Source organism: Columba livia, chromosome 1, assembly GCF_036013475.1.
Source record: "Columba livia isolate bColLiv1 breed racing homer chromosome 1, bColLiv1.pat.W.v2, whole genome shotgun sequence".
Taxonomy (NCBI): domain Eukaryota; kingdom Metazoa; phylum Chordata; class Aves; order Columbiformes; family Columbidae; genus Columba; species Columba livia.
This window is the reverse complement of record NC_088602.1, coordinates 140,811,108-140,826,977: the sequence shown is the minus strand read 5'-3', so window position 1 is coordinate 140,826,977 and position 15,870 is coordinate 140,811,108. Positions and strand designations below refer to the sequence as shown.

General features: G+C 43.4%; 1 protein-coding gene and 1 long non-coding RNA gene across 2 annotated transcripts in view; one reads left to right on the top strand and one right to left on the bottom strand.

Annotated features, from left to right (window-relative positions):
* Positions 1 to 558: 558 nt before the first annotated feature.
* On the bottom strand, positions 559 to 2,257 carry LOC110364715 (uncharacterized). Its single transcript, XR_010466812.1, has 2 exons — positions 1,924 to 2,257; positions 559 to 896 (listed from the first exon to the last, which is right to left on the bottom strand). It is a non-coding gene; the product is annotated as an uncharacterized LOC110364715 (long non-coding RNA).
* A 167-nt stretch (positions 2,258 to 2,424) lies between these two features.
* LRP6 (LDL receptor related protein 6) overlaps positions 2,425 to 15,870 on the top strand; it is a 134,226-nt gene continuing 120,780 nt past the window's right edge. Inside the window, exon 1 of the mRNA XM_065033718.1 lies at positions 2,425 to 2,813. Within this exon, the coding sequence (XP_064889790.1) occupies positions 2,759 to 2,813 (55 nt within the window). The 5' untranslated portion in view covers positions 2,425 to 2,758. The remainder of the gene's footprint in view (positions 2,814 to 15,870) is intronic.

The window sequence follows — 15,870 nt, the reverse complement described above, 5'->3', positions numbered from 1 at the left end:
CTGAGAAACAGTTAGGAGATAGGCTTGGTCTTGAACCCTAAGCATTGATGGGGAAAAGGGTTCAAAAAAAAGCTGCCTGGCCTGGAATGGAGAGAAAATTGTGTCTAAATAGGCTGTAGGTGAAAGAGACTAGGCCAAGTGAGGTGAAGCCAACAATCATTGAATGGCTCAGAGGAAATCCAAGCAGGAAAGTGTTTGAATTCTAGAAAAAAGGTGAAATGCACCAGTGTGAGGGGTGACAGCACATGATGTTTGAAAGCTAAAAATAAAACCACTCAGCCTGGACAGCAGGGAAGATGTCTTCAAAAGTAAGAGCAACTCCAGGCAGGGGATCAGGCTCCCAAGGGAGATGAAGTCAAGTCACCAGAGTGTTTCCAGCAGAAACAGATAAGGTGTGAGACGGAACGGCATGTAGAGAAATGTCTTCTGTGATGCAGGGGTTTGGGCCTGACGTTTCCCTCAGCTGTGCACTGTTTAAGATACAAAGAATTCATTACAGATCTGCCACACTTCGTAAGAGGTTCATCACAGACGGCGCAACATGATGAGCACACAGTATAAGGGAAAAACCCCCCATGAACATCTTTTTCTTCTTTAATTCCAATTAAGTGATGAAAATATATATAAAGGTGTGATCCTTCTGTCTGCTCCTGCAAAATCTGATGGTGACAACATGAGTTTGATGCAGGTTATCTACTGTTTAGGTATATTTTTGCATGGGAAGTCCTTCCCCTCCACTGTCCACGTGGATCTTGCTCCAGTTTGCTAATCCTCCCAGCTGACAGTACAGTAACAGAGGAGGCTGTTTCTTCCGGCTGAGAGTCAAGAACATTTTGTAATGTAGACCTGGCCTTGGGCAGGTGTTGCTGTTGAGTCACAACGGTTTTCTTGCAACCCTGAAGGTTGGAAACATAATTATTTTTGTAAAACACTCTTGTTTTTCTCTTGTTTCTCCTCAGTAAAAGCTGAGAGTCTGACATTATCACATGACTCCAGGAGCATGATGTTGAGAGTCAAGCCCACAACCCGCAGGCCTTTAGTCTGGCCCAGATTTTACCTCCTACTGTAATCACAAAAAATGCTATGAAAATATATGTACAACAAATATGAAATGTTTCTGTAAGTTTCTAATAATGCTGAAGGAAATACTGACTTCTGAATGCAGGGATCTCAAATCATATTATTTTCATATAATTATTTTACTAACCAGCTGTTGTACTCTACGAGAATGTGATTTAGACATTCAGACCTAATGTTCCTTGCAGAAATCCTGAGTAAGATTTTCTTACCTAGAGGAAACACGAGAGAGCTGCATTTCGTATTGTTTATTAGGAAAGAACAAAGTAGGTAGGGAAGTTTGTGTTGTTGTTGTTGTTGTTTTTTAAGGTGTATTACAAAATCTTAACTTTTTAGCTTCTTCAGAAAGGGTGTTGACACGCATGTAATAAGGAAAGTTGTGTTCAAACACAGCATGTTAGCCACCTTTTTTTTAATTTACTTGCAAAACGGCTCCAAGCAGTTTACTACAGCAGCTTACTCCTCGCAGTTTAGCAAGGAGGTCAAAAGCCCGAACCACCCCCAACGTGCTGGGAAATCAATCACACCCCATTACATCAGCCAGGCAGCACGTGCTATCGATAAGGAACGCCCGCTGGCTCTGCTCTGGGAACTATCAACATTATCGCTCTCGAACGCCCACGCTAGGGGGTATTAATTGTAACTCGATTTTACCGTACTGCTTAACTCCCGCCTCCCCCCGCCTTCCCGAGAGATACTATCAATGCTACACCCCGCTCCCCTCGCCCAGCTCCGCAGCCTTCGCCTCGGAGGCCCCTCCCGGAAAGCGGGCGGGCAACACTCGAGAAAGGAGCCCAGAGCCCCGAGGGACCCCGGGCCGCCCGCCCGACCCTCGGCCACCGTCACCTGGCGGAGGAGCGCCCGCCGCCTTTGTGCCGCCGCTGCTGCTCAGTGGCAGAAACTAGTCCCGTCCCTCGCGGTCCGGTGTTGCTCCGCAGGCCGCATCGCAGGCGGCGGAGGGGCGAAGGGCGGCAAGTAGTCCCGCTGGAATGCAACAGTGGCAGCCGCCCCTCCCCCGACCCGCCGTGTCCCCTTCACCCTGTCCTCGGGTGGACACTTCGGAGAGCGCCGCAGCCCAGCCCAGCCCGCCCCCTCCTTCGCCAACGACCCCAGTCCCGCCGGGGTGCAGCCCCCGCCGGGTTTTTGTCAGCCGCGGGGCGCCCGGGCGTGTGTGCGTGTGTCGGTGTGTGAGGGCTGCGCGCGCGTGCCCGCTCCCGCCCCTCCGCCCGCCCGCTCCCTCCCTGACGGGAGAGGTGCCGGGGGGGCGGGCGCTGCTCCAGGAGCCGTCCGGGCGCGGCGCGGGGAGGCGGAGGCGAGGCCGGGAGAGGAGGGGGAAGGAGGAGGAGGAGGACTGTATCCTTGCGCCTGTGCGCGCCCGGTGGAGGCGGAGGCCGGGCAAGCGAGCGGAGGGGTGGGTGGGAGAACGGCCGCGGCGGTTGCGGTGAGAGGCGGCCGGCATGGAGGGCAGCGCCCGCTCCCGCGGCGGCGCGGCGGAGCTGGTGGCCTGCTAGGGACCGGTGAGGGGGGAATCTCCGCGGCCGCCCTTCCCCGCCTTCTGCCCCCCCCGCGCCCCGCTCCCTTCCCTGCCACCTCCCCCGCCCGCCTGGAAGCATGAACTGGCAGCGGAGGTGCTGCTCCTCGCCGCCGCCTCCCCGCCGGTGAGAGCGAGGAGGGAAGGAAGATGGGGGCCGTCCTGCGCAGCCTACTTGCCTGCAGTTTTTGTTCCCTGATGAGAGGTGAGCGGGGCGGGGGCGGCAGTAGCGGGGGGGGGGGGGGGGGGAGGTAAAAGTTGCAGGGTTGGTGGCGAGGGGCCATGTTTGGGCGTGCGGGAGGGGAGAGGCCTGGCTGCCGGTGGGGCGCGGGGCCCGGCGCGGGGGCAGCGCTCTGGCCCGGCCGCCGTCACGGGCCTCCCCGGCTCCCGAGCAACTTCCCCGGCGGCCCGAGCCGCGCTTGGGAGCAGCCCGCCCTGCCAGCGGCCACCGGCCGCTTCTCTCACCGCCCCATTGTTGTTTCCAAGTTTGTTTTACATTTTTGTTTGTTTATTTTTAAAGCCCCCCAAATCAGCACACGCACCCCCATCTCTCCGCACCCCCTGAGCGGGCGGCCCGCAGCTCCCGGCCCATCGGTGTCAGGCTGATTCCGCTGTTGCTGTCGCCAGGCTCCCCTCCTTTCCCCCCGAGAGCGGGGGTTTTATCCCGCAGGGTGTTGGGGGGGAGCGTGGAGTTTCACATATTCACCGTGGAGGGACTTGGAAAGTGTTTTCACTTCACGGGTGTTTTCACTGAAAAGCCTCCTGGTAGCGAAGGGAGCGTGCAGAGCTGGCGAGAGGAGGAATGAATGCGCCTCTCAGCTGTGTGCTGGCTCTGTGCTGGGACTCGGGAGAAGTTTGCGTTTCATTGCCACGAATGTTCATACAGCTTTAAATCAGCAGGCGAGTGCCTTACAAGGGGATGTCACTTAAAGTAGCTGAGAATTTTTATTCCAGTTCCCCTCTCCAATAAAATTTCTAGTCTTACAGGGCACAACTGGTAAGAAAAATGAGGATTTTTTTTTTTTTTTAAATGCTGTGAACTTTAATACGGTAACTATTTCTCTGTGTTCAGTCTTTCTCGGAAGAAATCACCTGTGGTGTTGGCATCCATCATTTTGCTGTTTACTGGTATTTTTTCATGCTAGCTGGGAGAAGAAATTAATTGCTAACAGTTAATCAACCACACTTAGATTTAGAAAATTCATCAACACTAGTGTGTTTTGATGAAAGCTAGAGTAAAGGTGATTTAGGTTGAAGTAACTGCGCAGTCTCCAGTTGCTCAGTGCTCTGCAAAACAAAAATTTTCCTCTCCATACCCCCCCCTTTTTTTCTATGCATCTGTTTGCCATATTGTATCCTGTTTGCAAAGATACAAGTATACTTATTTAAATGAGCTGCGTTATATTTTGTACTCCTATTGTGGTGGTTAAACCCCAATTTTCAGAAGTTAAGTTGGGTCTGGAGTACAGAGAGAAACTTTCCTAATTAGTTCATTTTCTTAAGTAACAATTGTACCTGTTCTTAATAAACCATTTGTTTGTCTCTTAACTTGTTCTTCAACCTAATTCAAATGACAGCACAGAAATCGCTGTCATATGTAATGTCACATAGTATTGTCACTGTAATTTCTTCAAATATCAAAACAGTGATGTGTGATTTTGCAAATTTTTTTATACTTGATGATGCTTAATAAGACACTTTGGAGAAACAATCAGTTTATAAACCATCCAGACTGTCATTTTGTTTCTTGTCTCTCGTCTTTTTTTGCTGCCAAGGGCATTTGTATCCAAACAGTGTTTTTGTTTCTTCTGTGTTCCTGGTCTCCTACTGTTTGATCACCTACCTGAAGTCATAATCTTCTGTTTGTGACATAGTAGTAATTTTCCTACTGGCTAATTGTTACCTTAGATAAACAGCAGGAACAGCTGAACTCTGAAGAAACAAAAATCAAATTTTAATGCATGCATCCTCTCTAATAAACAACATCTATGCAAGTAGAATTGGTTTCAATAAGATGTGTTGAGTTCAGAAGAGGTGTCAGCAGTTCCTTAATGAGGCAGAGGCAGTGCCAGCTTGCGTATGAATAAGTTTATACATGAAAGTAAAGTTATGAAGTTCACTATTAGGTTTGTGAATTCACTGCTGTGAAGGATGCCAAGCCAACAGTGCTTGAGACTGAAACTCAGAAAATGTAATAGGGTGTATTTGTGGATGGGAGCATCCTCTTTGCTTGCAGAGCTAGCCTCCCTGTTCTGTTAACTTAGAAAAAAGCAAATGAACAGAGGTTTACAACAACTAATCTGTGATCATTAGTCTGAGGAAACTGTGGTAGACTTGATTACCGATCTGGAAGGGAACAAAATTGGTAACCTGGAAATGCAGTGCCCTGTGAGCTGTTGAGGACTTGAAGAAGTACCAGGCTGTTACTAGCCAGAAATGGATGGACAGGGCAAGGCACCGGTATTTCAAAGTCATCCAAAGGAGTGTGACAGGCCAGATCCTACTGACATTTTCAGGGCAGGTACTTGGATTTCTAAGAGGCAAGAGCATACTGTCAAGACAGCTTGCTGTGGAGGTTCTGTGGTTTGGCGTTGTTTTTTTTTGTTGCTTTTGTTTTTGTTTTCAAATTCTGGTTGAAGAAAGAAAGGAGTTGCGTTCTTGGAACCTCCTGACCCTCATCGCAGCCCAGTCTCTGTTCTAAATACTTGGGTTGCTTTGCTGGTGGCTTCTTCAAAAGAGTCCACTTCCTTGTACTATAGGGAGAGGTGTGTGTTATTGTCGAGTGGCACCAGAAACATAGTTGTTACTAAAGCTTTGTTGTGTGCTCCTGCTTCTGGGTGAGCTGGTGGCCCTGCCATACCTGGGAGCATGCTCGGCTCCTCTCCCAGTTCTCCTGCTGGGTGCCCCTCATGCTTCAGCTGGCTTGCCTGAGGGAGGTTTCATTAGTAAACTACACTTGGTTGGTGAAATTCTTTGCTGCCACCCACTTCTTCAATGGCCCATGATTGGCAATTGTTGCCAGCGAAGGAGAATTTATGTTGGTAAAGAATTTCCCATAGATGGACTTTTACTGGTAAGTGACGTAAGTTGCTTAGAAAGACCTGGGGGGTTGCAACTGTCTTGCAGACTTCAGGGATGGACTGTTCACATTCATATAAAGCAGTTAGCATTACTTGCTTAAAAGTTGAGCCCTTAAACCTGAACGCTGTGGCTCACCAAGGGTGACTGTTGCTGTGTGTACATGAGGTTTAGGTTCAACATGCAGTGAATACTTCCACTTCTGCTGTGCCAAGTGCTTTGTAGTGATGGCACTTCCAGAGGGTCATTGCTCTTAGGTGAGAGACACATAGTTTCTAATAATACCCTTCAGTTTTTCAAGTTAAACATCACTTGTTTAGTTTCAGAGTGTACTGCTTGCAGAGTTACAGAATACGCAGCACTCTAAACAATGAAACTGTGTCTTTGTTTTGTGGTAATTGTCCAAAGCTTGGAAAGGGAAAGCATTACATCTCTAATGGAATGTACATATATGTTGGGTATTGGCACCCAGCTTTTTCCTATTTATATATTTGGCAGGCAAACTGACATAGAGAACCTTCATTAAGCTCTCCAGATATTCTTGTAGTTTATAAATATTTATGGCAAGAGATTCACAATGTTAACAGGCTTGATATTTGCTCCATGTGGACAGAACTTGGTCTGAACACAGTCATGAAAGTAGAAATGAGCTTGTAGTTGTTTGTTCTTTTTTCCTTATGTTCTCCTGTGAGAAAGTTATGAAAACAGGATGGGTTTTTTTTTGTCTTCTGGTGATTTTTCTTGCTACAGACCTTTCTATTTCAATGTAATTGGCACAGTACCACGCCAGTTTTGAAATGGAGTCAAACCTACCAGTCAGTAATAGAACAGGAATGCTGCAATACCTTTTCCCATTTGATTTATAATACAGTTTTAAGAAAATACTATTCAAAAGGTGTTTAAAAGAAGTGATGGTTTAGTTAGTAATACTTTACTTCCTTTGCAAAATATTATAAACTGTTTGGAGAAAGAGCATGTCAGTTTAAAAGATGGAATGCTTTCTGAGCTTCATTATTTATACAGAGAGAACAATAAGAAAATGTTTTTAATATAAACAGACATAGAAAATGGCAACATTCATACAGATTTTTTTTTTAGTATCTTGTTACAGGATCACATTACCTAAATAGAATTACTCCCTTGTGATATAATCAATGTGGCAGAAATGGGATTATAGTTTTAATTCTGTTTATGAGGGCCATGTGTGAGCTCTTGATGTCAGATTTGAATAGTAATCATATTTGTGACAGAAGATCTTAATCAACTAGCTATGTAATTTTTCTTAATCAAAAATAATTTGTTTTCCTTCTTTATGATACCAAAATGTTATTTTCTCCTTTATATTTTTCCTCTTACTCCTACCCTTACCCACAACTTTTTCCCAGAGAAAAAACAGTTAACATGTTGGGTTTTTTGTTATTTTTTTGAAACTGCTTTTATGCCTCCGGAACTCCTCAATAGTAAGCATTCTCCCCTGTCCACTGCCAAAGAGTTCAGGCTTCCATAAGGTGGCCAGTGTGTTTGCTTAAATTCTAGAAGTTAAGAGTATGTAGAAGGTAACCGGAACATCAGGTGTCATAGGATTTTATATGTTTTTCCTTTGTTGTTCTGTCAAAGCAGTGAGTAAACCTCTTGCTTGTACTTATTAGTGTTAATTAAAATGTTGACACTTTGGAAATCCAAGAATCCTCTGGTCCACCGGTGGATTAATAGATTAGGAATATTAAGAATAATAGAAGAGTAGCAATTTGTAAACTGTGTTCTGATTACTCAGAAACTTAGCTGATGCTCAACAGTTAGCCTTTACCCTGTTGGTAATAGGAAATTCACAAGGAAGATAATTCCAAGTTGTGTAGTTTTGTGTTTATGGGTTTGTTTGGGTTTATTTTTGGATTACCAGAAATGAGTCATATTCAACATGAAAAAGACCAGACTGTTCACCTTTTTCAAGGGAGACTGCATGTGTGTGTTTTTGTTTGTTTGGGTGTTTTGTTTGTTTGTTGTTCATGTGTCACTACATCTAACTTAAGCCTGTTGCAGATTTGACATTTGTAGTGCATGTGAGTGTTTTTGAGAGTTAAAAAAATAAAAGAAATCACGTAGGTCCAACAGTGTTTAAAAAAAGAAAAACCCAATGTGCGATAATTTTCAAAAAGCTTGAAGTTTGTGCACATCTTTCCTTATCCTTTGGAAACAGTCCCTAACTGTTCATTTGAACTGGAATTGTTATTTATTAATCTGTAGTAAAATTAATAGGCTTAAGAATTTGACTGTTTAAAGCATAATTTCAATTGTAAAACTTCTTTCCTTTGCTTGATGGCAAGTTGTTTTAAACTTGCACTGTATTTTCTTTCCATTTTCTTATAAAATTATTTTCTAGCTCAGTGTGAATCCTGCATATTTTTTCGAAGTTGTTGATGCTGTCTTGTCTTAAAGTATTTTACCTGCATGAGAAACAAAAGCTGTGAAATTGTTTTACTAGTTGGAGGTATGACTTATTCTCAATATTTGTTATGATGGATGAACTGACAAAGATGCCGTTCACCGAGCTTGGTCTGGGAAGTATGCCACAAAGAAACCGTTGGATAGCCGACACGTTCTTCGTTGAAGAATTGTGGAGAAGTGCGGGTGAAAATATGATAAGCCTTCGAGGCAGTACTGCTGTTCTCCACACTCTTTCTGTCCCAAATCAGTTCCACCATCATGTCTCAGCTGAGGGCTGTAACTTTTGTGGTGTTCTTGTTAGTGCTGGCAACTTTTTCTATTTTGTGGGTCATTCTGTCCTCCAGTTGGGGTCTTTTGTGCTAAATTCTCTGTTCATGCTTTACAGCAACTGCCTGATAGTTCTTCAAAAATCTAAACAAACAAAAAGCCCCAGCCACATAACAGAATGAATAAATTTAAAAGTTATTTTGTTTTTTCACCTGATGAGACAAACTAACAGACTTAGGAAATATTTTTTCAAGTACTAGGCATGCCAGCTCGGATAAATTGCTTCAAGTCATCTAAGGGTGGCTCAATGCCTGAACTTATTGTCAACGTGGAAAAAGGCTTTGCTGGTTTAAATGTAAACCAATGTGCTGCTGCTCAGGGTGTGGATTTTTTGGTCCACTTGTAACTATTAGCAATCTGCGTGAGACTCCTTGGCTGGGGCTATTCCCACACGGTGTCTGCCAGTATAACTAGGATCCTTCAGCTATGGAGGCCAGTGGTGACTGAGGGCAAGTGCTCCCAGGCTACTCTTGACTGGATGTGCACCCCCAAACACGTGTGCTGTCCAGGCTGGAGCACCTCATGAGCTGTGTTTACTCCAGACTAGCAACAAGCTTTGGAGTGTTCCTGTCTCAGCTTGCCAGGATGTACAAGGTGTATCTCGCAGCCTTTAGCCTTCCCAAGCTTTGGGAAATGGGCTGCCTTTGTCATGGCATCATGTTGTGCCTCAGTGCTCCAATTCAGAGGAGGGACTTAAGCAATGCACAGTCTTTCGACAGCTTCCTGAGGGATGTGATATAGAGGCTTTTCTTTTGTTTTCTTACTGTTAGATGCTCTGTAGGAAATGGTGATGCCAGAAGGTGTGAATGGTAGCATTTTGTTTCAGAGTGATCAGGTCATCTCATCTGTCATCATGGCTTCAAGTTTGGATTGGGAAATATCATCTCTATTCAAATGTGGGATTCTAATTGGTGCAGTATAGCACAGCAAGATCTCTTTTATCTGCACAAGCAGAGGTGTGTGCTCAAGAGAACTGTCAGAAACATCCCTTGCAGACAGGAGATGCTTTGCAGTTAGCTACATGCATGCTAACTTTTTCATTAAACAGATTGTGTCGATTTAAGCATGGGTGTTGCCAGTAAGACTAGGGAAGTATTACCAATGTGCGTGGAACTGGAATGACTTCATCTGCAGCACTGTGTGTTATTCTGACAACTCTTTGAGAAACTGGGAGAGTGTTGAAGGAAGGTTATGAAGACACCTGAGGAAATGGAAAGTGTAACATTGATGTTCTGCAGACATTAATATGGATCATGATACAACTTGGTCACACATCCCTTTGAGCCTTTGTGCTTTCCAGAGTCTGTTGCTGGCCAGGAAAGTGCACTGCGCTGCCACCAGGTCACTTTGATGTTCTGGCCACTTTGTGGCTCTGTCTTGTAAGCAGCAGGGTAATGGAAGAAGTGTTATACGGCAATGCATCTGCAAGCAGATGCCTGACCAGGGAGCATAGTGCTCTGCTCATCCTAGGCTGTTGTCAGCAAGATAGATTCAGCATATTAAGTTACAAAGATGTCAGCTGCCGAAGTGGTGTGTTTTATCCCTATGAGAGTGCAGTGGAAAGAACTTCAGAGTAGGAGGGTCAATGTTATGGAAAGATGAGCTGAGTCACCTTTCCCTTGCTGAGACAGTGGATCAGTGTGAATATACTACCTAACACTGAGACATGCTGTGATAAATTGAAAATCATCACCTGCTGGCTCCATGGCTCTGTTGCCAACAGGTTAATTTGACAGGTCATGCTTGCCATTCAGGAAGTTGTTTGCCTGTGATATGCTGGAGTATTTGGTGTACTTCAGTCATGTGTGCTTTTGCTATGTTCTGCCAGATCTGTTGGTTTTTTATGCCTGGACCTGGTATTTTTATCCTTCCCACTGCTTTGTTTTTTTCCTCCTCTCATTCTGTTGCCTCCATCCACCTAGCACTTTAGTAATAGAAATTTTTTGCTGTTATTCAGCAGCCTAAAGGATGACTTACTGCCTTTGTACCAGCTAGTCTTGCAGGATGTCTTGATCTCCAAAGTTCCTGGCTGGCCAAAGGACTGCAAAACTAACAGTAGAAGCTTGGTGTGGAATCCAAGTGCCATTGTTGCTGCTTGGTGTCTTTGCTTTTGCACTGGTGTTGTTACCAATCTCATTCACTGGCAAGCCTGACTGTTCCTGTGATCTTTTGAGATACCATCTGAACAGCCCTTGGATGGCTTTAGCATGTGGAGCACACTTTAGGATAGCTGAAAAGAGGAGAAAAGGTCCCTTCTGACAAGCTTGGGCTGCCTCATGCTTATTTACTAAAGTCCTGGTTGCCTTCTGTGTCCTGCAAGTGTATTTGTGAGAACAAGGAGGTTCACAGAATCACAGAATGTTAGGGATTGGAGAGCATCTCTGTTCACAGTGAAGGTAGAATGGGGGCTAATGGTAAGTCAGTTCATTAGTTTTCTTTAGAAAAATTGTGTGGAATTGTGAATTGCATGAAATAAATCAGGAAGGGTGCTGTGGTAGAGCACTTGGTCGAAAATCCTGGCCTGCTGCTTGCTGTGCTGAAACTCTTATGTATTTTCTCATGACTTTTTTGAAAATATGAACCATGTCTGTATAAGTTACTCGAGGCTGGGCCCCTGCTTTTGAGGAAGTTTATTTACATTTGCAACTTGCCTCTCTTCTGATTTGATACCAGTCTCCCAGGCGTTTCTTCCCAATGCTGCCTCAACCTTTTCCTTACTTGTTCCTCCAAACTGAGCAGCAAAACTCAAAACATTGACAGATAACAAAGATACAGAATACCTTATAATCATAAGCAATTATGAAGAAATTTGAAACTTGGGGAGTGAAGGGGCAGTCCTTACAACTGACTGTGCCAGAAGCCTTGTGTCCATTCAGAGAGTTTTTCTTATGTTGGGTCTTTGTGGAACATCTTGAGAATGGGGATGGTTGTCTTTGTGTATAGAATGGTTTTGAGTAGGTTGAAGTTAATGCTCTTTGGTTAGCTTTACCCATTTATCTGTTTTTTTCCTTCTCTTGTGGGCTCAATGTAGGTGCATGTCATTCTGTCAAGGCGTCTGGCAAATCTTTCATGCTTACTGTGCCTCATCTACGTCAGAGTGTATTTGTTTGGGATGCCTCATCACTGCATCTCCTCTTTTCCAGTCCTCGTGTTTGCCATCCTTGTGGCAGTGTGCTTGGCAGTATCAATTAATCTTTAGATGCTCAGAGTTCTTCAGCAAGATTTTTAAAAGACAAGGAGTTTTCTCTTCCCAGCTCAAGGATGTCTTCCAGTATAACAATCCATGGATTTCTTGCCATGGACTCATGCATTAATGTTTCTTTCCCCAGTGTGAGCTGTTGGCCAGTATTACTGGCTGGGCCACACAGAGATTCTGGGGCCACAACTTAGGGCAGCTGCCTCTAGTCTGGTGGATCCTGTTCCTAAATTGGAGGTTCCCAAGCAACTGGTTCAACTAATTTGTCAGAGCTGATGCAGTCCTCTCTTTCCCTGGTGTGCTAGTATTTATGTTTATCTGATTTTGTACTGAACTGGTTCTGGATGATGGCTGGGTAAAACCCACTTTTTGGCAGGTGGCAGGAGAGCATGGTAGCCTTCTGCTGGTTTAGCTCCCTGCGTTGTCTCGGTGAGGTATGGGACAAGGTCTAGTTCCAATGCAAAAGAGGTCGGGAATTGGCAGCTGAAAGTGGAGCCAAGAAGAAAGGATGTGGCTGCAGTAGCATCTTGAGCAGATCTAGCCGGCTGCCAGAGAAAGTGGAGAGAGCTGCTCCCCCTTCCAACTCCCTGCTGCTTGCCTTCTGTTAGTTTTGGAGTTTGCTGGACCACTTCAGTGGATTCAACTCATGAACCCAGTCAAACCTCTCGCTGATGTAATGATTTGAATTGGCTTGGGGAGGGGCCCTTAACTAAGTGAGGGGGTAGAACAGCATTGCTGGGGGTTGGGAATGAGAAAAAAAAGGCTTTGGGGAAAATCAGACAATGCAAGTTACTTTAACCAAGCTAAATTCCACATCAGTGAAAGAGAATGCACATATTGAAACTAACACTGACCTTGTGGCACCCAGAGGTATCAAAGGATCCTTGAAAGTGGAAAGGGAGCAAGTGGAAACTCAGGGAATAGGCCTCTGGACTAGTTAAAAGAAAGTGGGACAAATTCTGACAGTTTAAAGTAGCCACTTAAACGACAAAAAACATGAAAAACATTTTTAGCTGGTAAAGTGATATTTTTATGTTGGTTCATCACTTCGCATCCTGTGGGCTGCAGCATTTTTAAGCCACAAGTCAGATGTACAAAGCATGACTTAAGCAGACAAGTGTTAGGGAAACCAGATTTAAGTACCTTGGGGATTAGCGACTTTGAGTATGCTGGGGAGAGACACAAGAGCTGTAGCCAAGAGAAATACTTGGTACAAGAACTGAAGTTCAGTGGGGAGGAGAAGGATTCTAATGGAGAATTCTAGTTGTAAAGGTGGGGCAAAAAAAGGCAGCGTCTGGATTTTAATATTGAACGTGACAAGCTTAGGGAAGATGTTATGTGTCAGAGTTAAGAAGCAGACAGGCTCAGTGACCCACTATTAGCAGGAGTGTCTTATAATTTAAATTGTTTTTGTTGCAGTTCAAATGTGTTAAACTTTAGTTTTTGTAACTTTTGTGTTCTTTAAGCAAACGTTTGTTCTTGGTGGTGGATACAAAAAAGCTTATTTTATATGGAAGCAAAGCATTTAATTCTGTATTGGGTACTTTATTTAGAAGAATAAACTACACGTAGACCTCTCTGGTGATGGAGGACATGGTAGTGTTTCAATTGTTGATTTCTAAGATGGGTGTTTTTTCTTTTACTTCTAAAGCTCTCTACTTCAATGTATTATAGTTTGTTGCAGTTCAAGTATGTATTTTGATGATGTCTATAGAAAGGGAAGTAGGAACATATATAAAGAGTTCAGCTTTGATTACTTAAAAAGTTATCTGAGTTGTAACTCTTTGCCCCATTATAACTTGAACTGCAAAACAGTTGCCTAGCTTTGAAAGGAGTTTCTCTTGGACTCCTTCCCTTAGGCTATTAATACAGTTCATAGCTGTATGATTCAAGAAAGCAGTCTTTTTGGTGTCTTGTGCCTCTTTTAAAGGGAATTATATGGGGTAGGATGGGATCTTCTGCCACATTTTCCTTTTTAGCATTGCTGTTTGAGTCCAGTAAGTGGCAAAGATTATACTAGGTACTCATGCTGCCAACTTCAGTAATTGGGTGTTATAGGATATTGAAGCCTTCGTGTTTTCTGGGAAGGGTTGGATGAGGTAGGGGAACAAACATGGCTTTTATTCTTTTGGTGATGCATGCTTCATTCCTGAGTGTTGCAACAAATTGGAAAACTTAATTTCCTCATCTGCCATCCCTGTGGAATGTGTTACAAGTTGCAACTTCAAATCAATCTGTATGAAACTACACATCCAAAGTGTAGCTGTGTTTCTTCTGAGCCGTCATTCAAATAACGTGCATCATTCATGAAAAAGACTTTTTTTCCCAGTCCTTCCTCAGCCGAATCTGAGCTCCAGCAAGGAGTGAATAACCTATACGATGTGGTTGTGTTAGGCTCAGCAGTGCCTTCAGGCCTCAGTGATTACACTTGACATGCCTGGTGTTCCAATTCAGTGCATGCTGTGTGCATGGGTACTCTTGCTCCGTGTTGCACATAATAATGGAACCTGCACTCATTTGTGTGTGGCTATACCTTTTTTAAAATGCTGGGCATGCTGTCTTATCAGAGAGAGAGCTCTGTCACTTGGCTGCATGCTTTCCTATGGTGCACTAGATGACACTGAGCTGGCTATTAACTAGATTTTTCAGATTACAGTTGTATGCAGGCTTTAAAAGGAGACAGTTTTATTGCATACCTATTTTTTACCAACTTCAGTTTATTGAATATTTTTTTTTTTTTTCCTGAAAAATGCAGTCATCATAAGCAACCTGCACTTCAATAAATTCTACTGTAATTCATTTAAAATCTTTAGGGGGCGGGAAATAACACCTAAATTTAGGTGGTTTTTGTGTGTGTGTGTGTGTGAAAGAAAGTAAAAAGCTTCCAAACATACATTTAGATGTAGATTAAGGAGCATCTTAGTTCCTTCAGCTTCTCCCAATACCCATGTGGTAGTATCTTTGATAAACAGTTCTGTGGTAGTGAGGGGAGTAGTCTGATCTTGTAAACTAACTTATGAATTCTCCGAAGTGTGTTTTAGTACTTCTGATTTCAGTGCAAGTTTCTCATACAAGGAACTGTACATTTTCTGGCAGTGTAGTCCTTGATGTTATTCAGCTGTGCATGTCTTTGGTTCTATAAATGTAAGCCCTTCAGTTAGGACATACACCCCGCTAGAAGTTTGAAGTGCTCACGTATACTGATGAAGAAATCTGCAAGATTTTTGTTAAATTTGTATGGTGAAAGGTATTCCAATCACAGTGCACATCTACATGCTGCTGTACAGCTCTGTTACTACAGTGCCTGATTAAACACAGGCAAAGGTAGAAATTTTTTCTGATAGTGGGTTTAAAAGGATGCAATTGTCTGCTTTGTACAACTGTAGTTTTTTTCTTAACCTTTTTTGAAGTAGGGATTTTCATGATATATAGGTTGTGGTTAAGGGCAATTAAAGAACTATGTTACATTCAAGAAACTTATCTGTTTTCATGGTTACTATGTTTCATTAGTCACATTGAGTATTATGTATGAAAAACTATACAGACCATGCAAACTAATAGAGTAAGCAAATAAAGCATATAAAATAAAGGCTTTGTGTTAGGCAACTGATGAGGATTGGTAGAGCTGAGATGTAAAGAACTCAGTGTTATCCATTCCTGTATATTTATTTTTCTTCCTACCTCTTCATACCAATGTCAACACTCTAAAACAGCATTCATCTCATGCTGTGCAATGAATTTTGTATTTGTATGTATTATATGTAAAATGTCCGAGATATGTAATTTTGGAGAGCATCAACACACAGGTGGCTTTGATAGCTTGACATGAATTATGTTTTTATAGATGTGGGATGTATATATCTAAATTCTAGCAGAAAATAAGGAATCTTTGCTCAGTTGGGCTAGCACTGAGCACTTACAAAACTGCTTTATATTTGTCTTTCAGATTCTTATTTAAGCATCTTTCTCTACAGAACAGTGTCATTTGGGCACTTCAAACCTTTGTTTTCTTTGTTCTCTCCCTTCTTCTTTAATCTTATTTTAATAATGCACAGCCCCGAATAATGAGCCGCCCATTACCAAGTTACCATTTGGAGTTGTAGCACTGTTGAAAGGGTTTGAGTCGGTGCTTTTTAGTCAAACTTCAAAATGGCCCCCCCACCTCTTTTAAAAATATTTTTTTAAAATGTCTTAAATTAGTAGTGGCCTGATGCAC